Raw genomic sequence first — 27,798 nt, forward strand, 5'->3', positions numbered from 1 at the left:
AGCAATGGGTAAATATACCTGCAATTGTTTCTAAGATCATTATAAAAAGGGCATTCATGAATTATATCTTCTATTGACTAAACCACAAGCTCTGTCCTTCTTAGGAATTCCTTTGTTTCAGCCCATCCAATCTGCTCGTGGAAGAACATTTAATCTTGCCAATGTGAAGGCTACCCTCATTTTGACGTTTGGTAGGTGGGGGCATTGCAGCAGGGTTTTTTGTTTTTTTTTTAACTGACTTAGCTGAGTTTGCTTAGCACCACCACCACCACCACCAGCAGCAGCAGCTATTTACTGCTCTGGCTGAACCTTTGCTTCTTTTTCCCCATTTTTTAAAAAAGTGCTTTGTACATGGTGCAAAGGTAATAGTCCAATGCTATGTCTGGCGTGGCAGTCAGTTGTAGGGGTGCAGCTTGGCAGTGCACTGAATGCTAGTGCCTGGGCTGTCAGCCTGGGCAGATGTCTGACCTTACTGACACATCCTTATCCCACCAGTTGTCCACAGGTAAGAACAGGGGGAAACCCTCACAGAGTTTCCCCATTCCACTGAAGGATCACCACAAGGCTGTGATTTTGAAACAGCATGATTTACTGATTTCTTCATTCTCTTATTTATACAAACCCTGCTTTTTTAAGATTAGCTTTAAGATTAACGTTAATCCTAAAATTAACTTTGAGATTAACATTAACCTTGTTTGACAAAAAACTTTCAAAATAGCCTCTGGAAGCCAACAATTAATTGGCTGTCCAAACGTAATTTGCGTAGCTGTTTCACAATAGCTTAGGAAAGCACACAACTGTTCTGATTAATAAGCTAACCTTTTCATGAAGGTTAACTGGGACCCTGTAAAGATGTTAGATGTATCATTTTTTAAAAGTGTACTTAAATATTTTTTGGGAGGAGGAAAGGGGGATGTAAGCAGAATCGACCCAAGTGGTTGCTTAAACTGTAAGAAGATCTTATCTCAAGTGGCTTGTTGTCTTTTGATAGCCAAGACAGTGTCACAGTTATTTACGTCACCCCTGCATTCTTCTCCCCTCCCTAGCCCCTGAGCTCCACAGTTTATATATTAGAAAGGCTCGGTCAACAAGAGACACAGTTTATTCTAAACAGTATGTAGTGAGAGAACTGTGGCTCCCTTTTGCCATCTTAAATGTTTTAGCTCTGCCCTTCATTAGGTTTACTTGCGTTTTCTGACTTTTGCAGGTACTGCTGTTTTTGCAGTTGAACCATTTCGAAGCATCGGATCTTCAAAGGTAAGGTTCTCAGAACTGTCCAGGGTGTGTATAAGTGTGTATATGGTTAGATCGAAGATGTTTTTAATACTAGATTTATCGTTCACACACAATGTGTACAGCACATGGATTCTGCTGATATAGGTGTAGAAGATGTCTTCTCTCTACACAGAGAGGGGCAGATTGACAGAAAACTGATGGTCGCTGCCTACTGTAGAAGAGAGACCTATGATATATAATGTGGAAAATGTATATGGATGGAGAAAACTTGAGTTGCAGCGGCAGCCATGTTTCATACAAGGGCCAAACGATATGGTACGTTTAGCTCCATATCTGTGCCTTTAAATGCAGGGCTGGTTTGTTTGTTTGTTTTACACAGATTGTAAGCATAGGGACCCTGATGCAGATAGGGACCCTAGCATGGTGTTAGGGTGACTTTAACCCACCTGCTGCAGTCCTGGTTCAGACCACCCAAATGACCCCTCAGTACCTACAATCTGCATTGAGGAAAACCCCCTCTAATTTTCACTTCGATGAGAACTTATTTTTCCCTATTGCTGATCTGGTTTGCTGCTGTGTAGGGGGAAGGGTAGAAACCTAAAGGCACAGATACGCAGCTAATGTAACATGTTATTTGACAGGAAGTGCTTTGTTTATTTTTGTTATTGCAGAAGGGGACCAAATTGGAGGTACTGTTAATTTCTTTGTTCTTGCAAACTTTAATAAGTGGCCAACATTGCAATACTTATCTGCTGAGTGTTGATTTCTGTCTAGGACGGTGCTCCTAAAAGGTAAAGGTAAAGGTAAAGGGACCCCTGACCATTAGGTCCAGTCGTGACTGACTCTGGGGTTGCGACGCTCATCTCACTTTATTGGCCGAGGGAGCTGGCGTACAGCTTCCGGGTCATGTGGCCAGCATGACGAAGCCGCTTCTGGCGAACCAGAGCAGCGCACGGAAATGCCGTTTATCTTCCCGCCGGAGTGGTACCTATTTATCTACTTGCACTTTGACGTGCTTTCGAACTGCTAGGTTGGCAGGAGCAGGGACCGAGCAACGGGAGCTCACCCCATCGCAGGGATTCAAACCGCCGACCTTCTGATCGGCAAGTCCTAGGCTCTGTGGTTTAACCCACAGCGCCACCTGCGTCCCAGGACAGTGCTCCTAAGAGCAGTTAATTCATTTCTTTCTTTGAAAACACTGTTGACTTACCTGAAGTGCAATGACCCGATGAAAGACGCCAAGCTGATCGTTTTAGAAGCCTTGAGTACGCATGACATTGACGCATGTGAAGTTAGCTCAAACTCATCAAATCTGGGTGTGCTAATTAAGATCCATTCCCAACAGGCAAACAGACGATGTCGTGGGCTTCCATTCTCATCTGCTTGGTTTATGGCTCTGCATTAGCTCATGGACTTATTGGTGATAGATCGGTTGATTATGAAGCCACTTTAAATGCGGTAAGTAATGTAAAGCAGGGAATGTTCCTCAAGACACAGAATGAGAGAAGCCCATTAGGGGATCACTTAAATGGGTTCAGCCCACAAGATGTGTGACCTGTTCTCTGCCAAACATCATTCCACGCTGACTGAGCTCAGATCTACTCCAGGGGACACACAAGTTGGAAAGCTTCTAGGGGCCACAATGATTATGATCATTGGAAAAAGAGAAGCACCCCTAAAAAGAAACGTTATGAGGGATGGGTGAGGGCCAGATTATTACTACCATTGTTCTGTACAAAGAGGGTGAGGCAGATTCTTTTCCTCCCCCTTCCCCATACATGGTATGCTTCTTTCCTGCCTCCCACAACATTGTCAAAGATGTGAGAGGAAGTGAAAAAGAAGGGAATGCATGAGCAAGGTGTGCTCTCATTCACATGGCTGTGTCTGGATTTTACTCCTCCTCCAGACCCTATGAGCTGTGACAGAATACTTACAATACTTACTTGTAGCAGAGCCTTTTAAAGCTTCTCAAACTGATTTTAAATATTGTGTGTGTTCCTGTAGAAATCACTCATCGAGTACTGGGAATACCCTGCTGAAGAACATGATGTCACGACAGACGATGGCTATATACTTACCGTCTTCAGAATTCCACATGGCAGAGCTGACAGACCGGACCCAGGCGCGAGTTTGTACTATAAATTCTTATTTGCTTGATTTCCATTAAGACTTACCAATGCTTAAGAATTAATATGCTTTTAAAGGGGGAATCATTTCCCCCTCCCTTCAATCTGTGTATAAATATCTAGTTTGCCTCCTGAATTTTAAAATTGCTCAACTTTCCTCTGCTCCCCACTCCCACTCATCTGACCCTTCTCTGTGCATGTCTGGGGCACTGAAAGTGGGCTTAAAAATTAGAGTGGCCTCACTGCTACTGGGGACAGGTTAGCTCAGATAGAGCATGTCAAAATATTTGCAGCCAGTAGTTGCAATAGACATACAGACTTTTCCAGATATGTATTTAGCAATAGATCCATAATCTAATATAGCAGCAAGTGATATATTACAGGACAAAAGTTACTATTGAGTGGTGATGTAAAAAATCATCAATTTCAATTATAACCTGCATTCATTGCATTCAGCACTGTTTCCATTCTGCAGTTCAGCTTCTGACAAAACTAAGTTATTCCTTTCACTGTCCTCTGGCAGAATTTTATATAATTACAGAGGTAATCATTTTATTGTTACATTATTCCACACCATTTATTTAAATGCAGAGGAAATGCAAGCCGTGTGTGTGTGTAGTAATCAATTACATATCATTTGTGGACTGCAAACAACAGCAAATGCCAATTGTATTTGCTGGATTGATTTCTGCTAGGGACATGGGACTAAGAAGTGAATGTCAACAATTTCTGCTTCTGTTTCCTATGGAATCCTCCGACATCATTGCCTTTGAGCTTGCCAAAGTTCAAAGATAATGATGGGAGGCCAGAAAGTGGGCGGGAGAGGAGAGTGCAGGAAGACGGGGGCTCCGAGCATGCGCGGACTGGCTCCTTGAGAGGACCCTGCCTGACGCAACACCATGTCCTAGGAGAAGCCCAAGGAAGGAGTAAAAAACAGAGAATGACCATATCAATTTAAAAGTAAAACAAAATGCAACACACCGCTAAGTAAACTAATGAAGGCCTATTGTGAGAGGCAGGGTTTGTCAATGAGACAGTTTAGATTCAGACTTGATGGACGACCAATTAATGAAACAGATACACCTGCACAGTTGGAAATGGAAGATGAGGATACTATTGATGCGTTTCAACAGTAGACGGGTGGCATGTGCTAAATATCCTGTCCTTTTAGGAAGAGGAATGTAAAATTTCAACTCACTTTATCATCTGTCCTTGGATGTGCTATTAAATAGTAAACAAATGAACATGCCAATCATACAAGAATCTTCTCATGTTCTGAAGACATTTATCCAAATTCTTTCCCTGTCCCTGATATACTGTGTGTGTGCAAGTTGAAGCTGTACCTGTGGAAAATTACTGCGTCATAAAAATGGGCCCAGTCAAAGCGTCCCCCAGATTGTTCAGCGTCCCTCTCTTTTCCTTTCTTTCAGGGCCAAAGCCAGTAGTATTTCTGCAGCATGGCTTGCTTGTAGATGCTGCAAACTGGTTTCAAAACCTTCCTCATAACAGCCTGGCATTCATGCTAGCTGATGCTGGCTATGATGTTTGGCTAGGAAACAGCCGAGGGAACAGCTGGTCCAGAAGACATCACTTTCTTTCACCCAGATCAGTGGAGTTCTGGGAATTCAGGTAACTTGATTGTTGCACAGCAAAAGTGTGTAGTCTGGCAGCAGCATTCCTGTCCCAGCTATAAAGCTCTCATTACAGACAGCCCCACATTGGAGAATGCATTGATCACATCAGCATCTATTGTGCTGAAAAGATCATAATGTTAGGCCCTCTTCTCTCAGTAACCTCAGAGTATCTGCAGTTACTGAGCACAGTGCAAATGGGAAGATAATAGTCCTGACATAACATTCTGGAATTCAAAGAGTCTGGAAAGTCCTTTGTTATCCCCATGAAACCAGCTTAATTTGGATAATATTCCCCCCCCCCCCAGCTTTGATCAGATGGCAAAATATGACCTTCCGGCATCTATAGATTATGTTCTGCAGAAAACTGGACAGAAACAACTGTTTTATATTGGCCATTCACAAGGAACCACCATGGGTAAGTTCAAAAGCTTGCAACTTGACCAGCAGGTACACGTAAAACTTATTTCCAAATAGGCAAGCCTAGAATTGCAACCTATTTAAAGGTTCCTATTTACATTCACTCTGCATAGCCACATGCAGTGAAATATAAAGTTGTAGATGACAATTTTGCTAAACTTGTTTGCTTGTAGTTGTGTGATGGGTGGGGTGTGGGGTCCTGGCTTTGCCTTGTCCCTAGAAGCTAAAATGTCAACAAACCAGTTCTTCAAGTTTACCATTAAACTCCCCCCCCCAGTTCCTTTCTTTGATGACAAAACCTGTTCCTCTCTCCTCTTTCTTCCCCTCAGCTTTTATAGCTTTTTCTACCAATCCTCGACTGGCTGCAAAAATCAAGCTGTACATTGCCTTGGCTCCCGTTGCCACAGTTAAATATGCTAAAACTCCTCTGGCAAAGCTCTCTCTGCTTCATGAAGTGCAAATCAAGGTATGCCGTTCTTCTGAGTCTTCACTATACAGATCCAGAGCGGAATACCCTGTAGTGGTAAACAATTTAGTGCTGCTGCGGCCTAAGAACCACGAGAGCAACTCCTTACCCTTTAGCACTGTGTGATGCCTGACAGGCTGGGCATCAACACCTGACGTGGGTTGGGCAAGCATTGGAGCTGACGTCAGCCTCTTTTTTTCTCTGTGGCCTGGTGCTGTGAAGTGAAGCATGGTGGCAGTCGTAGTATTGGGTGGCTAGGTCTGCAGTGCCTTCACCGCAGCTGCCCATTTCCTCTGCTGCCTGCCACTGCCAACACCGATCTCTTGCTAAGCTTCGGGTGAGACAACTGGGAGGCTGTGAAAGGGCACCACCAGAGGGCACTTTGGCCAGGCCCTTATTAAACCTTGCAGTGCATCAGTGGACAACTTTGCCTTGTAAACTAGGCAGACCATTGGTTTAACTCAGCACTGGCTATATGTTTTTGACTTGAGGACCACATTCACTCATGGCTAAGCCTCTGGGGGGGGGCATGCCAACAGCGGTTGTGGACAGCAGTGGGTGTGGCCACCTCGCATTCTTGCTCACACACTTATCCCATGCACACACAGGATACACAGTGCAGGTCAGCTGAGAAGGAGGAGGATTGTTTCCTCACACTCCATCAAATCTGCTGACGAGGGAGGGGATGATTTGCATCTCCATTGAGGTGCATTCTGTCTGCTTTAAGTCCTGCCCCCACCTCACTTTGTTCCTGCCACTCTTGGTCTTTAACTTTTCAGGACTTTAGGATTGTCCTTCATATATGATGTACAATTACTTTAGATTTTACCGCATTACACTGAACGTTGTTGTTTTAATATTGTACAAATGTTTGTATTTTCATTTGCACTGGAATCCATGTGCAGATGCCTTTCCAAAATTTTAATTTTCAATTTTCAATTTCAATTTATAGCAATGAAATTTTCAATTTCATTGTTCCACAAGGGACAATGACGATAAAGATATCGTATCGTAATCAATTAATAGATAATATAGTCTATTAGAAGGGCTCTCTTAAGGCCCATATTTCATCGCATTCCAATAGTACTTAAACTAGAGACATTTGCTATGCAGAGCAGTGTCTGTGCCTGGCCTATCTTAAGTGCTTATAATTTGGGACTTTTTAGATCATATTATCACTCTACGGAACTGGAACAACGAGGATTCCGTATCCTTAACACAAGTGTCACTTTGAAATTTTGCAGGCCATGTTTGGAATGAAAGAATTTTTACCAAAAACTTTTTTGGGTTCTTCGGTTGCTGCTGAATTTTGCAGCCGAAACTTATTGGCCCCCATTTGTGGCAACCTCCTGTTCATGTTGTGCGGATTTAATGAGAAGAACCTAAACCTGGTGAGTAGAATTTTTTAATATATGCTCTTCTGCATTCTCAAGACTATCTGTTCCATCCACCTACTCCTCCTGAATCACATGTATTATGAAAAGTAATGGCCACACTCAAGTATAGACCACTTAAAGACCAAGGAAGGAGCCTGAACATGCAACTGAGTAGATGGTGCCTGGCTTGGATAAACAGAGACACATTATCTGTCTGGTTCTGTCTAAACCAAGGACCTCCGGTCATCCAGATATTGGACTACAATTCCCATGATTCCTGATCTTTGAACATGCTGTCTGGGGCTGATGGGAGTCCAACAATGTCCACTAGGTTCCCCACCACTGGTCTAAGCAGTCGAGGCAAGAAGGGAACAAACTGCAACCATACACAAAATTTCAGCTGTCATCAGGCCACAGTTCTGTACATCACTGCATGCGCGTTTAGCTAATCCTATAAATATTGTTATTCTGAGTCACTCGATGCCTGGGTGAGGTTGTGAAAAAGAAGCTGTTTTATCTTTCAGAGCCGAATAGATGTGTATGCAGCCCAAGCCCCATCTGGAACATCTGTGCAGAATATAATCCATTGGAAGCAGGTATGGTCCACCGGAAATATTAACCTCCCCCTCTCCCATTGTTCATTTTCTTGATACATGCATACATTTGAGATTCTCTTCTATCTGCAGAGCATCCTTGGTGGTAAACTCCAAGCTTATGATTATGGATTGTTTGACAACCTAGCTCGATATGGCAAGGTAGAGCCTTTTCCAACTTTTTCAGATTTTGTTCCAAAATGAAAATAAAAATACTGAAAGTTTGCAAATGCCCTTACTATCTCCACTGCCCTTAAAGCATTGAATGCCATGCTGTATTTATTCTAAAAAGCAACTGACAGGTGACAGTGGGGCAAGGGTGAGAAGGTGAAAGAAAGAAAGTAGATTGTTCAAGAGAGTAAGCTGGCTTACACTGCCTGATGAAGTGATTAAAACATTGAAGTGATTAAAATTAATTAAATAATAATAATAATATTCTGTACCTTTTACCAAACAACTAAAGTAAAACAAGCTAATAAAAAAATGCTACAGGATCTCAATCTGTTTTTTGTTATTTTAACTTTGCAGAAGTATTAGATTATTGTTGTTAACTCTTCTTATTGATTTTTTTAAAAAAATCCTCTTTGTAAACCATATTTAGGGTTCTTGTTTAACAGTGCATAACTTTTATGAAATATTTCTTTACATTTCTTCCCCCTCCCCTTACACATAAAAAATGGATAAACTTTGCTAAAATCTTATTCTGTTTCATTTGAGCTCATTTTCTCTTTCAATCTTTTTTAAAGGTTCAACCTCCTGAATACAATATAAGGAATATGAATGTAACAACAATAGTCTGGAGTTCTGGAAAAGATTGGCTTTCTGGCCCTGAGGATGTCAATATGTTAATCCCCAAGATCAAAAACCTTCTTTACCACGAATATATTCCTGAGTGGAATCATCTGGATTTTGTGTTTGGTCTTGATGCTGCTGATCGAATGTATTATAAAATCATTGAGAATTTAAAAGAGAACCTTTAGGAAAATGTTTCTCTTGGAATAGGAACAAAGTCCCTTTGCTTTCCTGATTGTCTGATTTTTTAAAATAAAGAAATAAACTAATACTTTATAAAACTTTCTCATAGTATTACTGTACCCAGTACATTTTCACCCCACCTCAGATTTAAATGCACATCAATCAAATTGGATTTGATAAATATATTGCCCAATTTACACATCACCCAGGACATTCCTGATGATGATGATGATGATGATTTATTGAATTTATATACAGCCCTATACCCAAGGGTCTCAGGGCAGTTCCCAAAATAAAATCAAGATATAAAACAACATAATAACTAATAAAAATAAAAACAATAACCCAATACCCCTGCAAACCACATTTTAAAAGAGCATAGGTTGTAAATCAGATCAATCAACAGCCTGGTTAAAAAGGAACATTTTTGCCTGGCTCCTAAAGGTGTATAATGAGGGCACCAGGCGAACTTCCCTGGGGAGAGCATTCCACATACAGGGCGTCACTGCAGAGAAGTCCTGTTCTCGTGTTGCCATCCTCTGGACCTCTCAAGGAAGAGGCACATGAAGAAGGGCCTCAGGAGATGATCTCAGGAGATGCCCTGCTGAATTCTACCTGAAAATCATGGAGAATGGCCTTTTCTGTGGTGGTTCCCCATTTGTGAAATGCTCTCGCCAGTGGGGCTTGCCTGGCACCATCATCATATATCTTTAGGCACCAAGCAAAAGCTTTCCACTATTTTATTGTAATATTGTGCACCACCTCAATCTCCAAGCGTTGCAAGATTCCAGGGTTTTTGGATATGTGGCACAGCAGAGACTCTGGTGTCCTCACGATATGCAGTTTATTTATACATATATAGTGGTACCTTTGTATTCGAGCAGCTTGTCTCTCAAACAAATCGACTCCCAAACACCGCAAACCCAGAAGTAAGTGTTCTGGTATGCAATTTTTTTTTGGAAGTTGAACGTCTGATGTGGCTTCTTTTTGAGTGCAGGAAGCTCCTGCAGCCAATCTGAAGCTGCGCCTTGGTTTTCGAATGGTTTCGGAGTCGAACAGACTCCCAGAACAGATTAAGTTCGAGAACTAAGATACCACTGTATACAACCTGAGCCAACAATGGAGGGGTTCACAGCATCCACACCCAAAAGGGGTCTTGTTTCTGTTAGAATTCCTGCTCCATGATTGCAGTCATGGGATTGTTGTCTTTCACATGATGTGGTATGTTTTGACTCCACAGAGTGGGATGTGATGGAGACAGGATGTTTGTGTTACTGTGTTCCATGAAGTCGACTATTATCCTTTGTTCTTTTTTCCCTTTGCTGTCTGATGCTAGAGAGAGAGGGAGCCATGTTGCAGTGCCCCGTGTGTGTTTATATGCAAATAAAGTAAATTAGCCAAAATGCTGAGTTGCTGAGGTCTGTCACGCGAAGCTGTGAAGACTCTGAGGATCCCTAAGTGTGCCGGTGATGTTCAGGCTGAAGAAAGCTTTTGAAGCTCCTGAACGATCAACCAGGAGGGAGAGAACATGCCAATTGGGCATGTGTCTCTGCCAGGGTCCTACTTGAGTGTAGGCTGAGCTCCTAACAGATTTCCCCATAGCCGCAGCCTTGGATTCAAACGTAAATCAAACATTGCTCTTCAGCGTTGCTCTGACTCTCTCTCCAGCTTGCTGTTTTACCTCAAGGTCACATCACTCCACTCTCATCTCTTGTCTTTTGACTTTTGACTTTCTGAAGCTAGCAGCCAGCTGAGGGAAAGCGTGGGCAGCCAGACTAACACCTCAACATGGAAAGTTAACCTGGCTTATATTTTCACACTTGCTGGATCCAGGCTTAGAATGACATAAAGCCTAGCCCCCAACCCACACTGTCAAACTCATGACAGTATCAATGTGATTTATTATTATTATTATTTGGTTGTTTGGTTGGAAGTTGCTTTGGGTTGCCCTGGGCAACATAAAGCAACTAACAAATGTAATAATAATAATAATAATAATATTTTTTTTATTGCACTGGAGATAGTCATTCTGCTGGAGCAAAAGCACCAGCTTAGTATGTAAGCATTCAAGCTGCCCAAATTGTGTGTTTGTTAATTCTCCTTGACCTCTCAGCAGCTTTCGATACCATCAGCCATGGTATCTTTCTGGAGCAGCTGTCTGAGTTTAGGGATGGGTGGCACCACTTTGTGCTGCTTCCAGTCCTACTTGGATGGTTGTTTCTAGAGAGTGATGCTTGGAGAGTGCTCTTTGACCCTGTGGAGCCTTCAGTGTGGGGTTGGTGTGGGCAGAAGGGAGTTTAAAGACCCCTCTTCCTGAATTATATGTATCTTTCGTCCCTCAACTCCCAAGCTGATAATGGATCATTTTATGCCATTCCATCTGTGTCAGGCTACACATATACAAAACTGCCCACAAATTGTGTGTTTCTTCCATCTTTTGGTTTCAGGACCTGACACGTTGTTTGGTTTCCCATTGTTCATTTCTACCTCTTTTTTTTTCTTTTCTTTATTTTTCTTCTCTCTCTCTCTCTCTCTCTCTCTCTCAAAAAAAAAAAAAAGTAATGAGTTCATTTGCAGAAATTCCTGCTATGCAGGCTAAAAAATCCAGCACTACTTAAGCACTTAAAAAAATAAAGAATAAAAATGCTATTGATCTGAATGGGGGAAAGTATAGGAGTGATGCAATGCAGAGCCTGTGGACTCAGCTGCAAATAAAACATTTTAAGTGTGTTTTAAGTGCAATATACATGTGACACTAGATGGTGATGGTGAGACCAGTGGCGTACGTGGGGGGTGCAGGGGGGCTGGCCGCACCGGGTGCAACATCTGGGGGTTAGGGGGCGCAAATCCATGGGTTAGGGGGTGCAAATCCACGTGTTAGGGGGTGCAAATTACTTGCCTTGCCCCGGGTGCTGAGAACCCACGCTACGCCACTGGGTGAGACTTATGGAAAATTCAATGTATTTTTAAAACAAGCATTTTCAGAATGCTTTTATATGTGTGTAGATTCCACCTGTGTCTATCTATAGGGAGAAGCTTTCCAGAAACAAGTAACATATTGCTATTCATTTCCTGGACAAGTCAGTAGGTGGCAGCAGAAGAAAGTAAATAGCTCATGCCCTTGGCTTCCCTGGCAGTTTCTTCTCATTCTTGGGTTAAGCTATCTAAGAAAGGATGTGTGTTATTGTCTCCCCAAGTCTCCTTTATTTCAGCATTCTGTTTTGTCCATTTGCCACCTTCTCCCTTCCTTTATTTTCTTAATGAAATTTCATATTTCTAGGTTGCTCAATCACTGCCAGAGTGTCCTTTCTCCTGGCAGAACAAGAGGAGCAGATGACAGCAAAGCTTGCACAATCAGAATAAGATCCACTATCTGACTGCTGACTCAGGACCCTAAACTGTGTTTTTATAATCAACTTTTTATTTTGTTCTATTAATGAATGCATCACACATAAGGAGAAGAAGTCACAGACTGCAGTTTGTTCAGTGTGTTTCCCAATTATATTGCAATGTTGTTTTGTTGTTATGGCTGACGGCTGATGCAAATAAAGTTTCATTCATTCATTCATATAATTTGGAGGACTAGAGTGTATATGCTTGCCAAACTCAAAGATTGTGTAATCTCCCACAGGCTTAGATCACTTGGGTTGATACTACAGGAGCTTAGGATCAGGGTTGTTAAAGACTAGCAGGCTCCAATGAGCTCTAAGAGTTCAGAGAACTGTGGGCTGGCTTTACTCTCTGAGTAGACTGCAAGGGATCTGGCTTGGAAATGCAGGGAGTGTTATCCCAGGATCTTAGAGGTTGTAATAAGCACCCCCAGATTTCTTCCTGGCTGTGGGTTGAGATGGAAGTTAAGTAGTGACTATCAGATTATTAAGAAGCAATTGGCCAACCCTACAGCACTGTTGTGCAGCAGTTGCGCAAGGCAAGGTGCAAGAAGGCTTTCTTGAGTTTCCCCATTCTGGCACACCCACAATAATCCAATATGCTGATATTCTGTTTAATTACAAGGCACGAGGTCACCCTGTAGCTCTAGGTGCAAAATGACATCATTTAGCAAGAGGAACTCCTGACCCAAAAAACAGGTTTATCTGCAAAGAGAAGCCATGTGTCTGTTCAGAATATGGTGTTGTTATGTAAGCTGCTGATTTGTAGTTATTTGTTTAATCTTATATAGCAGCAGTATGCAGGATCAAAGGAATGGAAGATTAAATATAAATAAAAGGAAATCAATCATTTTTATTTGAAGGGAACAATACACCTGCACAAAATTTTCTCCAGTCTATCAGTGAGAACATTTAAGTTTCATCACTTCTTTGAAGTGATTGGGGGCAAAGTGATGGAAATTCTAATTGAATAAAAGTTGCACAGTCCTAGCTCCATATAAATGAAATTACACCGACTATATGGAAGATTGTACAGCCTCATTTAAAACAAATCAAGTTAAAACTTCCAATTTTAAACCACATCAGAGTGTACCGCACTGTATGGAAAATTGCACAATCCCTCAAGTTACACAAGTCCACGTAAAACAGTTGTTAGCCCCCAAACCAATAATCTGCTACAGCTAACTGCACAAATCTGACGCAAATCATAAACTGCCCAATTCCAAATTTGTCAAATCATAATTCTTCTCAAATCAGTATTGGATTGCACAGTTCTGCTATAAACAGGCTACGGAACCTGACTCTTCAAACTGCAGAACGATAAAAAAGTAATATAAATAACAAAGCCTGAATGAACTATTAAAGAATGCATCACACATAAGGAGAAGTCACAGACTGCAATTTGTTCAGTATATTTCCCAATTATACTCTCCTTAATAGGTCTGCAAGCCTATAAACATGTTCTGAGAGTAACCATGTATAGAATTTCACTGCACATCATCTCAAGAAAACACTTATGTGGTCTCTTTAAATGTTGTTAATTAGAATTGGATGGTTCTATTTCTTTTCAATGAATTGATTAACACAAACCCAAAGTTTCTTTAAAACAAACAAACAAACAAACAAACAAACAAACAAACCCAACAACAACAGTGTTTCACGTTGATGAGTTGGTTAAAAATAATGTCCCTCTAAAACTTTCTTCTTCTTCACCCAAACAGGCCATGCCATAGAGTTCCATGAGAAAGTGTTATAATGTCCTTTGGTCTCTTTATGCATGGAATAAAGCCATTGCTACTGACCCACAAAATAATCCTCACAGTCTGGCCATCTCAGTGCTTGAAGTTGTTTGCTCAGTTCCTCAGCTAGTGCATTATTCCAGACAAAGTTATATACTGCATGCATCCTCAACCATCCAATGGTTCTTTATTTGAGACATGGACAAATAACAGCACCATCCTATTTTGTAGCTTTTATCCACTAATTATACAAAAATTATCAATGGGTATAATAACATGGGTTGGACCCAGCTTTAGCCTACACTCCTAATCCCACTTACCACATTGCATTAAAAAGAAATTACTTCTAAGGTGATGCTAGGATTGTACTGTTAATCATGCTTTGAGCAGATTCACTGAGATCAAGTTAGATGTGACCAGTTTAAGCCCCATTGTTTTCAGTGCGTCTATTCTAAGCATGCCTAAATCTGGATCCAGCCTAATAATCCTAGAATATAATGTGTCTTTTTCAAGCAATTTTTTCTGCCATGATGATATTATCAGCTAAGAAAGAGGCTGAGAACTCGATTCTGTATGATATGAGGGTACTTCAGGCTTCCATTACTTCCAGATAGGAATGGAACAATCTGTTGATATCAGTTCTCCCAGGTTCCCATGTTTCCAATCTTACGTTCACTTCTCTACATTCCTGCAGCAATTTGTGATTTTTAAAAACAATCCTTCATGAAAATTCTCCAGCATTTAAGGGTGAATTTCTCAGAATAAACACTTTTCCATGTAGCTTTGACTACTGTAAGCACATTTACAAGCAATGTAATGCATTTTTATATGCTATTTCCATTACTATATTCATTTTTATGCACACTTTCCTAATATATGCATTTTTGTAAACATTGGTTGATTAGACAACTGGATTGCAAAATTCAGTGAATTCTAAGGATAACTCTATTTTGCTTTCAATGTGAACTGAATTGAATCTCTCTCCTATCCCTACTTCCAGATTATTATTTTGCCTACTACCTCCTGCAAGTCACACGTACATTTCAGACAGTGCAGTGAATAAATGACGGAACTCTCACACCTCCAGTTCCCTGGTTATGCTTATATACAATTGATCCTCTACTAGTTTAGCTTCTTAATATATAATGGGATAAATTCAGCAACCCCACTGTTCTGAGATGAGAATTCAAAAGGCATACCAGTTGATCCAGAGGCTATAGAACCAGAAATGTCGGGTTTCTAAACCTGAACTTCTTCTAGATTACAACTGTAAATGTTGGATTCCACCAGCAAGTTCAGAGATAATGATACTTATAGTTCAACAACATCCAAAGGGCCACAGGTTTCCCATTCCTATCCAAGAATGAACCACCATGTTGTTTTTCAAAGAATGAAATTGCCACTTCTTTATTATGAAAGAAGGAATATAGCTGAGACATTATGTGTATGCAATTCTATCATACTGGGCTTTGGGGATAAGGTAGCTAAAATGAATGAGCAGTTAATGAAAAGATACATCAAGGTACTTTATGGGTGGGATGTATACAGCATAATTGTACGTTCTGAAAGTGTAATAGTCTATGATCATGCATTCCTTAATATCCTTTTGCTTTAACATCTGAACAACATTAGAACTTGCACATTCAGGTGTCTAGCAGATCCTGCAGAACTTGGTAAGTGAATGTAGGCTTGTGATATTTGCTACAACTACCTCTGGCAAAGTTCTGGAGTGGAAGCGTTCTGTCACTTTCCTGGCTTGCAAAAATACCACAAGCAGCTGGATGAGAAGGTTGGTTTTTTTTTGTTTTAACTACAGACAACTGCCGGCTCCCAGGGTCATAGCCACTTTGTACTGAAAAAGTGTGGAAGGAGTGAATTTCAGCACATATGGTGTGAATTTCAAATGCTTTTGATGGAAATAAAGGGTGCAGGAGGTTAAAAATTAAAGTTGGATAATGGGGTTGCTGGATCTATTCCATAATCTATTAGAAAATCTGTTGTTATATAATGTGGAATAATAAGAGAGAGAGTTTGTATGAAAGTGACTACCATTATCAGCAGCACGTAAGTTTAGGACAGCAGCAAAAGGAAGCAGTGGTGGCAGCAGGGAGCCATAATGGAAGTACAGTGGTACCTCCAGTTACGTACTTAATTCGTTCTGGAGGTCCGTTCTTAACCTGAAACTGTTCTTAACCTGAAGCACCACTTTAGCTAATGGGGCCTCCCGCTGCTGCCATGCTGCCACCGCACAATTTCTGTTCTCATCCTGAAGCAAAGTTCTTAACCCGAGGTAATATTTCTGGGTTAGCAGAGTCTGTAACCTGAAGCGTATGTAACCCGAGGTACCACTGTAGAAGACATTAAAAGCTGCACCTCAACTTTATGAAAGTTTGGGCTCAGCTTATCATCAGTACAGGAGGGATGCATGTTTTGAATGAAACCATAGCAATATTACCTTTCAAGATTTTAAGAAGGAGCTGGTCTGGATATAGCAATGGTCTTGAGATTCTGGAACATGGTAAGAAAACACGTTTTCTGCATACAAATAGAGCCGAGAAGATTTTGGCTTCTTGTGCATGTTACTGCAGCATGCACTGTGGGAATCTCAAGGCTTGGAAATCAATCACAGGAAGCATAACAGTGTGTGAAGTAGCAAATAGCATGCACCCCAGAGTTTACAGGTTTTCTAAAAGTTTGGGTGTGATTGGATGTCTGAAATAGGATTGGCTTTTTGCCAAAGGCTTCAAATGCTGACAAAGAATAGTATACCACCTTGCTGACAGAAGGCGTTTTACATATCCGACCAGAGGAACCAGTCACTAACAATATTTCTGTGTTGTCAATTAATCCTTGGAAGGCCGGCCAAAACATACTGGCTAAAACCAAAAACTAGCACCACCTCTTTTTAGGTACCTTGGCAACTGCCTTATATTGAGTTAGACCACAGATACGTTTAACTCAGTACTGTCTGCAATAACTAGGAGTGCTTCACCAGGGTTTCAGCTAGAGAACTGTCCTAGGCCTGACTAGACTTGTCGGGGATTGAGCATGGAACCTTCTCCCTGCAATGAATGAAGACGCTCCAACACTGAGCTAACTCAGCCGCAACTGAAAACTTGTCTGGAGATTTTGCTTCTATTATTTAATCACCAAGATCTTGGATTATGCTATTATGAATACCAACAAAGGAATGCCCTCTAAGGTTGCAGCCGCCGAGGGACTATCAGGACCAGCTGGGGGTTGGGCAGGGAGCTTTTGGCAGATTTGATCCCCCAGCTCTCTAGCAGCATTGAGACGAGGAAGAGGAACCAATGGGCTGCTGGAAGAATTGCAAGAAGCCTCACATTTGTGGTTGACATAACGGTTCAGAATTTGTTTGGAAACTACTTCCAGGTGGTGTCATATCCTGAGGTTCCTTGCTAGCAGTGGGTTGCTACTGGCAAGTCAACTATGAAGGGGAAACGCCAATGAAATCTTTGCTTTGGGATGAAGTAAGGGCAAGGGCCCTATCCTTTAGAAGCACCCCTGCCTGCCTTTTGTGTAAACCCAGGTCCTAATTTGCAAATGTACCTGTCCTCTGCTGAAACAGGGATAGGAGAGTTATCACCAGGTAAGATGTGGAAGAGTAGTTGGGAGATTGTCTGCTGTTATGGAGATGGGGCATGATGGTGGAGAATGTTGGGAGGTAGACCTGAAGCATGGGATGCTGTGTTATATACTACTCAGGGTCAGTCTAGCTCAGTTTTGTTTACTCGGACTGGCTGTGACTCTCCAGGTTTTCAGACAGGTAATCTTAACAACCCTACCTGGAGGTGCCAGGGATTGTATCTTCTGCATGCAAAGCAGATGGGCTATGCCCTTCCTCAAGGAAGGCCCTTCCTGATAAAAGATTACTAAAGGCAGTTGGCTGATACACTATTTTTAGTGAAGCTGCTGCATGGTGGGATGGGGGAGCAATTCAGTTTGGTTCACATTTTAATAGGAACAGACCTTCTCCATTCAGTTTAATATCACAAACAGCTTCAGGCGCCTATCCTATTGTGTTGATGATTTTCAAATGAAGGAGCACCCAGTTGGTTGTCCATTTATGGGTGACCCATTTATTTATTTACTTTTTACAGAGAATCAAAATGTGGCTGATGATTGTGTTGGTGTACATGACTGAAGGACTTGTTTCTTCAGGAGAATTCCAAGAGTTAAATAAGCCAAATCCAGAGCAATTTTTGAATACTGTAAGTACATCTCTGGGTGTGAAAGGAGCATGATATTGCTTGACACTATTTACAGTTTCATCCTCCCTACATATAGGATTTTGCCACCTTAGAGTACTTAGTATTGGGTGCAAATGTTTAACCAGATAATACACAAGGTTGGTAGTGCGTTTGAAAGGTGCATGTATCTTGAATGACTACTTTTCTTGGTGCTGTATACAAAAATAAATGCTTGATGCAGGTATAGCTCAGGGCATCTTGCTGCCTGAACCAATCAACAATTTCATGTGCAAATATAGAGCAAATGAGATTTAATCTGCTTGGCAGCTTTGTCCTCCAACTGCCAACTGTCCCCCAAGATTCTGCAACCTGAGCCCCCCCCCCCCGTTTCTCCAAATTTCTGGTCCACATACCTAATTTGGTTTACCAGGCCTTAGTGGCTGGCCAGCCAGGCCATTCTGGGTGAAGCATGAATTGGCCACCTTTACCATGCTTGATGTTGCTGAGGCTCGAATTTGAAACTGCAAAGGAAGCATTGCAAGCACAGTTCATTCCTTCATTTGCAAGCAGAATTGAGTGCCTTTTGAATCTGGAGCTTTTTCCTGTTGCTCTGCACAGTGATTTGGGGTGGGGGGAGCATATAATTTGCTTCAAGCTTGGAGACAGCACTGCTGTGCATTTTGCTGAGAAAAGTGACAATTTGTATGCATACACAATACATGCATTAATAAAAAACAAACTAGTTCACAGTGGGATGCATTCAAGGCTGCTTGGGAGACAATCCTTTACATAACCTTATTGCATTATATTATGAATTTTCATACTATTCCATATTTGTCCCCTATTCTGCCCAAAGTGGAAAGTGCATATATGTGAAAATGAGCTAAAATCTGAATTCTGGTTTTCATTTAACCAGTTTAAATCCCGCAACAACAATGGACCAAGAAGCATAGGCAACCTTTCTGAAAGTACTTCATTTTGGGAAATTTTGTTTCTCCTTTATCTAGGATGGAATCATCCGTCGCTGGGACTATCCAAGTGAGGTCCATGATAAGATCCTGACAGCTGACGGCTATTATTTAACCATGAACAGAATTCCTTATGGCAGAGGAGGCAAACATGGTGGGTCTCCAATGTGAAAGAAGAAATGAAAATGTAATAGCAAGCCCCATGCATTCTCCAACACTGAGTAGCAATTAAGTAGAAATCTTATGGGCAGGCCTGTTTCTTAGAAGTTTCTTTCCAAGAACACCAAACCAGAGTCTTTCCCACCTTCAGGCCCTTCAAAGCAGAGGTCAGAGTCCCTTTCCAGCCCACGTGCTGCATTATCCCACAGACAACTCTAGATAGTAAAATATAGGGATGAGAATTTTTTCTGGATGTGCAGCAGGATGTCCACTTACGGAGCCCTTTATGCTACTTTATGTAGCATAGGTGCAAATTTATGTAGCAAAGGTGCTACTTTATGTAGTACAGGTGCAAATTTAGATATAATTCCTATAATTTAAATATAAATACAATATACAGTGGAGAATATTGTGATCAGGTGACCTGTATGCCTGCTCAGTCTGCTGGACAAACAGAGGGTGCCTTCAAATACAGGATAGCCCTCTGCCAGCCTTTCCAACAACAACAACAACAACAACAATAATAGTGATAATATATTATTTATATCCCGCTCATGTGGTTGGGTTTCTCCGGCCACTCTGGGCGGCTCCCGATAGAATATTAAAAACACAATAAAAGAACAAACATTAAAAACTTCCCTAAATGTCTTCTAAAAGTCAGATAGTTGTTTATTTCCTTAACATCTGACGGGAGGGCATTCCACAGGGCGCCAGCGCCACTACTGAGAAGGCACTCTGCCTGGTTCCCTGTAAACTCATTTCTTGTTGTGAGGGAACCGCCCTCGGAAAGGCCCTCGGAGCTGGATGATAGGGGTGGAGATGCTCCTTCAGGTATACTGGGCCGAGGCCATTTAGGGCTTTAAAGGTCAGCACCAACACTTTGAATTTTGCTTGGTAATGTACTGAGAGCCAATATAGGTCTTTCAGGACTGCTGTTATAGGGTCTTGACAGGCTGTCCTCTGCAGAGAAGGCCACATGGCCACCCTAGTGTGCTGCAGTCTTTCTTACAAAACTTAATTATTTGTATCTGTTTCAGGTTCCAGACCTGCTGTCTTGGTGATTCCTGGATTAATAATGGAAAGTAGCACCTGGGTCTCCAATATACCCAACAATAGTTTGGGCTTCATCTTGGCAGATGCTGGTTACGATGTTTGGCTTGGGAATGTTAGAGGAACGTCCTGGTCGAGAAAGCACCAGAACCTTTCGGTCTTGCAACAGGAATTCTGGAATTTCAGGTAGATCCTCACAAACTGGGGGTGAGACTTTTGAAATGCATATGCAGTTGTCTATTACTGTCAAGCAATGAAGCACCGGGGCTTATCAGGAGTGGCTTGCTGGGCGGGACTGAGCAGCTAAGTGAGCTATCTGGCAGGTGGCTCGCTGCTACTTACCAGGAGGAAGAGGGGGAGGTGACAGGGTGCACAGGTAACTACAGAACTGCCAGATTGGCTCCACCAGTGCGTTTGAGCCACACTCATATCTGCCCCATCCAGTAAGAAACAGTGACCCATCTGCCAGGAAGCTAGTTGTGTTGCTGCTCCCCAACTGTCAATCTATTTCTGGAGTTTATGTTAGATTTCAGCTGCAGGAAATAAATACACATGGTTTACGACTACAAACATAAGAGACTTCTGTGTCTTGAGATCCATGAATGGTCAGCTCACACTGTTCATGCATATGAAATGCTGCTGCTTTAATCAACGATGAGTCATCTTGTGTACCAGCATTACATGCCCAACGTTGTGTTTCTGCTCCGCAGCTTTCATGAAATGAGCCTCTATGACCTTCCAGCCATGATAGACTACATTCTGCAGGAAAATGGCCAAAAGCAGATCTATTATATTGGACACTCTCAAGGTGCTACTTTAGGTAAGTTTCAAATATAGAGAAGGGCTGTCCTCCTTATTTGGCTTCAGCAAGCCAAAAGCTATCTTTCTCTTTTGTAACAAAATTTCCTTCAGTATTGTCTTTACAAGGTTTTGATTCAATGTGATTGATGTGACTGCAGAAGTTTCTTTCAACAATTTTTTAACAGCTCTTAGATATGGTACCCACAGAGCCAGTTGCACAGACTGGTTGATACCCGAGTCTAAATACAATTCTTAGAGATATCTCTGTAATCTAGCAAATTTTTTGCCATCCCTGGGATGATGAGCTTGTTAGTACGTTCAAGACCTCAACCTTGAGCCCCAGAGCTAATATTTGTGAGCTTAATTAATGACAATTAATGTGCATCTCCAGCAACACCCTGTAGTATGAGTGGAGAGCACATGGGATGCTTCATGGCTTGGTACAAATATCTGTGTGATGCAAGTCTGTATGCACATTTGCCCACAACTATGTGTCCAATTCCCAAGTAAGAACTTTTTTCTTGTCCGGGCAGTTAGTAAAACTGACTGACTTCTGTACTTCAGCCTTTCTGACTGATGAGTCTTTTCTTCCTATTCTTTCCCCAATTATCTTTCCCCAATTTCTTTCCCCAATTATTGTTGTAAATAAATTATTTTTTTTTGCAGGTTTCATAGCCTTTTCTATGATGCCAGAGGTGGCTGAAAAAATCAAGTTATTCTTTGTTTTTGCTCCTGCGTACACATTTCAGAACAGCAAAGGCCCAGTAATCCAGATATTATTTTTTCCTGATTTTCTTATAAAGGTATCAGTTGCATTGTTCTTGCTCTTTATGGATTCATTCAGTTATTTCCCACAATGGTAATTTGCAGAATGCAGTTTTCTTAGACAAGCTACTTGTATAATTTGCTTAATAATACAAAAATGGTAAATTTGCTAAAAAAGAAAATTGTTTATAAAGTGTCCTTCTCTAACGTTTTTATGAGAGGTAAACAGGAAGCCATCAAATAACCCTTTTTGAAAGTAAGCAAAATTAAAAAATGATGTTAATTGCATGAAAGTAGTTAACATGCAACTAAGAACAGGGGACCCAAACAAGATCAGGACGGTGACTGGTGGGAAAAGTGATTGCCCCATGTTGCAATCCCAATGACTTTTAGTCCAACATCTGTCGCACACTTTGTCATAGGGGCCACATATAGGGGAATGCTCATTCTAGATTATCTCTCCACCTCAACTCCTCTCACCAGTTTACAGTATTGACCTTTGTTTGGTAGGGAAATGACTAGGAAAACAGATTTATTGGTGGGAATGAATGACTCCTCAAAGCTAATCTCAATGAATTAATGCCCAGCTCCTCCTCTTTGTCCCTCCTAAGGCTGTCTCATCACCTCTTCTAGTCTCATTACTTCTTTTTGTAACAATCAAGCAGGGCTGGTTTTCATGTTTCTCTTTTTGCCACCCTGGCCAACAGGTGGGGTGCTCAACAACTCCCTGTAGCTGTATTCTTTTCTTAAAAGGTTCAGCAGTGTTGTGATAGCACCTTGCGCATGGACCCAACTAGTCATAATGTGGTTTCAAATCTCCAGCACTTGTCTCAGGAAACACCTGGAGTTATTCTCTGAGGACTCCAGTCCAAACCCTGGAGGCCCAACACAAATGTTTGTGAGTGGGGATTGGAATTAATTTGTTGAGGGTGGAGGAAAAACCAAGCAGAGCTCTTAAAAACTTACTGGAGCTCCAGCTGGCTGTAAGATACCACACAATAAGTGGGAAATGAGGATTCATGTCTTAGAACAGAGTAGAATGGCATCAACTAGAGCTAAACGCAGGTGTTGTCTCTTTAAGGAACCAAGCATTCAGCCAGGAAGAAAGCAGGTTTACCCTGCCACGCCCCGAAAAACTCATTGCTGAATATTTTGCTTAAATGAGGCAGCTAGGTCCTGCCACACCTGATCTGCAAATGAAAGGGCAGACAGCCATGTGAGGATAAAGTGTATAGGGCTGCATTATTATAGATAATTATATATAGTAATATAACAACAAATGCTCTTTCAAATGGTTCTCAGTACCACAGGAGGCACTCTAGGGCATTTAGAGCAGGAGCTAGTCTTTATTATAAGTTTGCCCCTAGCCAGAGCTTGCAACAGAAATAAATCAAACTTTTTAAGGTCTTTATTTAAGATGTCAATCTTGCTATCGCTTCTCATTACTGATGGCAGTAAGTCGGGAGTATGCCTCACCCCTGCTGAATGGCTTCTGTATTAACTTAATTTCATGTTGTATTCGTTTGTGTTCTGCATACCTATCTATGCTATCACTCACCTTTCCTGAGCCTTTGGCCTCCTTAGATAGAAATAAAATCTATCTTCTCTCTTTATTCGGGGTTTAATAATTGCCCACTTAGGTAAACACTTCATGTATTGGGGCAAGTAGTTCTACTCCCCTACAAAAGAATATATAGCCCATTTGTTATTATTTAAGGTGCTTCCATGTGTGTGTGGACCTATTGATACACACACCAAGGCACTTCACATGCCAACCAGACACACGGACAGCGGGGTGTGGTCACTGTGTGCGTGTCAGCATCTGGAGCAGGGCCTAGTCCACACAGCCCTATAGTCCCCAATATAAACTTTCAATTTGTGTGTTTGTTTGTTACCTGAATGTCCCCTGTGATTCTTTGCTGTGACTTATTATCAGGGCCAGCCCACTCATGAGATAAGGTGAGGTTGCTGCCTCAGGTGGCAGGATCCACAGGGTCAGCAGATCTGGCCTCCAAGGAACGCATCACCTGCTGCCAACGCCACGGCAGTGGCAATGTCAGCTGTGGCGTACTCCTTAGAGCCTGGATCTGTCACCTCCTTGGCAGTCCCGCCCCCAAGTCCCACCTCTACAATAGCTTCTTGACAAACAGGAGTTACCGCAGGTCTCCTCCCACCTTTGTTCCTGATGTAGAACTTCACTAGCTCCTTCTTCTCTGGTGGCGGTGGGAATTTTGTGATTCGCCTCTCAGGTGCCAAAATTATTGGGCTATCCAACAATGAAATTCTAACCATGTCTACTCAGAAGTATGTCCCATAGAATCAATGGGGCTTACTTCCAGGTAAATTGTATATGCATTTTTATTCATTGCATATATGTTTAGATTTGTCACTTGGGCACATGAGTGTGATATGAGAAATATAAGTGCAAGAGAACAAAGACATAAATTTAAGTTCACAATTCTTTTAATGTTTCACAGGTTATATTTGGCACGAAAGAATTCCGCTTGTTAAGTAGAAGTCTGAGAGCATTAGTTGCTAAGATTTGCAGCCACCAATTAATACAAAACCTTTGTGCCCAAAGCCTTTACCTTATAGGTGGCTTCAATAAGAACAGCTTAAATGTGGTATGTATCTTTAATTATTTTCTTTCTCTTTTACTTCTGGTCCCTTGGCTTGTGGTTGACCATTCTTAATCTCTTGACTACAAGTCTATTGATTGTGGTACTTTTTCATTCTGTCGTTTTTATAAAAGAAGAAATATAAGGGTTGACTTGGATAGATTTCAAGGCTTCTTCTTAGCGTATGCACTGATGTTTGTTTCTCACAGTTGTTGGCCCTTTTTCATTGTATCTGCCACATTAACAGTTTGTCTTTCTAAAATGTTTTTTTCAGAGCCGAGTTGATGTGTACCAGGCTCACTTTCCAGACTTTACTTCTGTAAAAAATATTGTACACTGGGGTCAGGTAACATCTTTAAAGCAATGCGTACTTCTTTTAAAAATAATAATCAGCTGAGGTTGTGATTTTTATTCTAAATGTAGAAGCTCCTAGGATGTAATGAGAAAGAGGAGGCAGAGAAGCTGCATTTTGTGAGCAGGACATCACCCATGGTTCTGAAGACACAAACCAATACAGTCGTACCTCTTGTTACGTCAGTCTCTGGTTGTGTTTTTTCAGGATACGAATGCGGCAAACCCAGAAGTATATACTTCCGGGTTTTGCCGTGCTCGCCTGTGCAGAAGCATTCTGCTTACCTCACACGTGCACAGAAGCACTCTATTGTGCCGCGTGCGTGTGCGCGCAGAAGTGGCGCTCTAGTTGCAGACTTTTTGGGGTGCGAACGGCACCCCAGAACGGATCGAGTCCATAACTAGAGGTACCACTGTATTTAAGGCAAACTGTTATTCTACAATTCAGGTCACATTGAAACATCTGAACACCTTCAACTGCTCTTTAGCTTTGCCCTGACAATTATTGTCTTCTGTACTTTAGAGCTGACATCATTCTCAGAGCTTGAAAAACTGCACCAGGCAAGCTTAATGCAACTTTCGGTATAATCAGAAGGGAAAAAAATCAGTTCCAGCCATTAGAACTGGTCCGTTCAATTCAATTGTTACCCATCTTAAAAAACTTCACCTTCTTGGAGACATGTGCAAATTAGCCTGCTGACTGCATATGTAGCCTACCTAATGTTTTATAAATATAATGCCTGCTTAATTTTATTCCTTATAGGCAGCAAAAACAGGGGAACTGAAATATTTTGACTACGGCTGCAAGAACAAAGAAAAATACCATCAGGCAAGGATGTGTTTTGTTGTTGTTACATTACTGTTGGTAAATGCATGGCACAAGTTTTTCCCCATCCCTTTATAATGGCATTGGAGGTTTCTGGCTGTACAGGCTGGACTTCTTGAGTGGAAAAAGGTGAATTGGAGATGCCTGGGATGACGGAGAAAGCAACACCTAGCACACTGAGAAGCAGCTCTATAATATAGCTAGATGTTATCCTGGAGTGTTTGCTTTGAATATTTTGAATAATTGCCATATGTATAATTGGCAGACAGAGAATTGGGGGTTCCTCCATTTTTTGGTTGATATTTTAGTTCCCTGTTTTGCATTAATGAAGATATACACACAGGAAGGGACGCAGATGGCGCTGTGGGTTAAACCACAGAGCCTAGGACTTGCCGATCAGAAGGTTGGCGGTTTGAATCCCCGTGACAGGGTGAGCTCCCGTTACTCAGTCTCTGCTCCTGCCAACCTAGCAGTTCGAAAGCATATCAAAGTGCAAATAGATAAATAGGTACTGCCCTGCAGGAAAGTAAATGGCGTTTCTGTGCACTGCTCTGGTTTGCCAGAAGCGGCTTAGTCATGCTGGTCACATGACCCGGAAGCTGTCTGCGGACAAACGCCGGCTCCCTCGGCCAATAAAGCGAGATGAGCGCCGCAACCCCAGAGTCGGCCACGACTGGACCTAATGGTCAGGGGTCCCTTTACCTTTACACACAGGAAGATGATAGATGGGATACGAAGGGCCCTGCATGAGAGGCAGGATAGAGAGGATCTTCCAGGGGGGCAGGGTAGGGGAAGAAGGGGAAGCTTCCAGGTGAGTGGAATCAGGGGTATGATGCAATTATAATAGGCGGATTTGTATTCACTTTCACTTTTCTTTTTCTTTTCTTCCTTCTCGTATTCTTTTTTTATCTTTTCTTTTCAGATTAGCTTGGCTTTTATTATATTTCATGTGGACAACTTTCAATATGGGCGGGGTATAAATAATAATTAATAATTATTATTAAAAAAGAAAGCATAATATACAGGCAACTCCCCATTTATGCGTGCTCAAGGTATGTATGCACACATGTGCATTGCCATGAACCCGGAAATGGCATGGAAAGGGGCAAAAATGGCCCTGAGAGAGCATGAAAATGGCACGAAACCAGAGTTTAGTAATCCCAGGAGCCCTCGCACCAATCTTTGAAGTCTGTGGAGAGTTGGAGTTTGACCAAGGAGGTTTAGAGGGAGCGAATGTGGTGTTTGCAGGCTTTTGTAGTGCCTCAGAATGTAACCCCCACGGAAATGTGGAATTGACTGTATGGCATTCTTGCTATATACATGTCAGAATCCCTTACTCTTAATTCATCAAATTGTCAACACTGTAGCAAAACTATTGCAAAAGATGAGGTAAATGTATACATTTCCCCCCTTGTCAAACTGTCTTAGCTTCATTTCATATTCTCTACAACTTTCCCCTGAGGAAAAACATTTAAATTTAAATTTCTTTGGTAATTTCGAATGTTCTTTTTAGATTTTACCAAACAAGGGGATTTGCCCAAAGTCCATTGCCCCTCTCCTATAGTTGTGGTGCTTTTCTGTATTTGAATATATAATCCGCTGCATGTTTCCAAATTCTTTGAAACTTATTTTTCTCATTTTTCCTTTTATTCAAGTTTACAGTACTTGAAACATGTTCATTTATTTATTTGCTTTTGGCATTTATATACAGAGTGCCCCGTGATTAGTTCACTAATTAAAGTCTGACAATATTCCCTTCCAGAAAACTCCACCATTTTATAAAATAGAAGCTATGACTGTGCCAACTGCCGTGTGGATTGGGGGGCAAGACTGGTTGTCTCGCCCAAAGGACAATGCAAAATTAATACCTCGGATTTCTAATCTCATTCACTACAAGTGCTTTCCTGACTGGAGCCACTTTAATTTCCTCTTTGGACTTGATGCACCTCAACGCCTTTATTCAGAAGTGATTGATATGATGAAGAGAAACCCAATAGAAACTTGGGATTTTTAGGGAGGCGGAAGACAGTTTTTTATTCCACTGGTTTTCAAAGAGTAATTCAAGTCATGTGTTGTTGTACTCCCATTGGTTTTTATA

General features: G+C 41.6%; 1 protein-coding gene and 1 pseudogene across 2 annotated transcripts; both read left to right on the forward strand.

Annotated features, from left to right (window-relative positions):
- Window positions 1–390: 390 nt before the first annotated feature.
- On the forward strand, window positions 391–27,714 carry LOC310844501 (uncharacterized protein; the record flags this gene model as incomplete). Its single annotated transcript, XM_083738603.1, has 21 exons — window positions 391–505; window positions 1,208–1,257; window positions 2,582–2,694; window positions 3,241–3,364; window positions 4,793–4,991; window positions 5,302–5,411; window positions 5,743–5,879; window positions 7,124–7,270; window positions 7,780–7,851; window positions 7,942–8,010; window positions 8,595–8,826; window positions 17,154–17,344; window positions 18,073–18,183; window positions 19,170–19,284; window positions 20,327–20,525; window positions 21,050–21,159; window positions 21,807–21,943; window positions 24,383–24,529; window positions 24,798–24,869; window positions 25,638–25,703; window positions 27,463–27,714. Exons 3-21 carry the CDS (start codon window positions 2,593–2,595, stop codon window positions 27,712–27,714), a joined length of 2,592 nt encoding a protein of 863 aa, XP_083594729.1. The 5' UTR covers window positions 391–505; window positions 1,208–1,257; window positions 2,582–2,592.
- LOC310844481 (small ubiquitin-related modifier 3 pseudogene) lies at window positions 4,160–4,786 on the forward strand (annotated as a pseudogene). Its single transcript has 2 exons — window positions 4,160–4,174; window positions 4,271–4,786. The product of its transcript is annotated as a small ubiquitin-related modifier 3 pseudogene (transcript).
- Window positions 27,715–27,798: the final 84 nt, after the last annotated feature.

This window comes from Podarcis gaigeae, assembly GCF_964106915.1.
Source record: "Podarcis gaigeae genome assembly, chromosome: 5".
Classification (NCBI taxonomy): Eukaryota; Metazoa; Chordata; class Lepidosauria; order Squamata; family Lacertidae; genus Podarcis; species Podarcis gaigeae.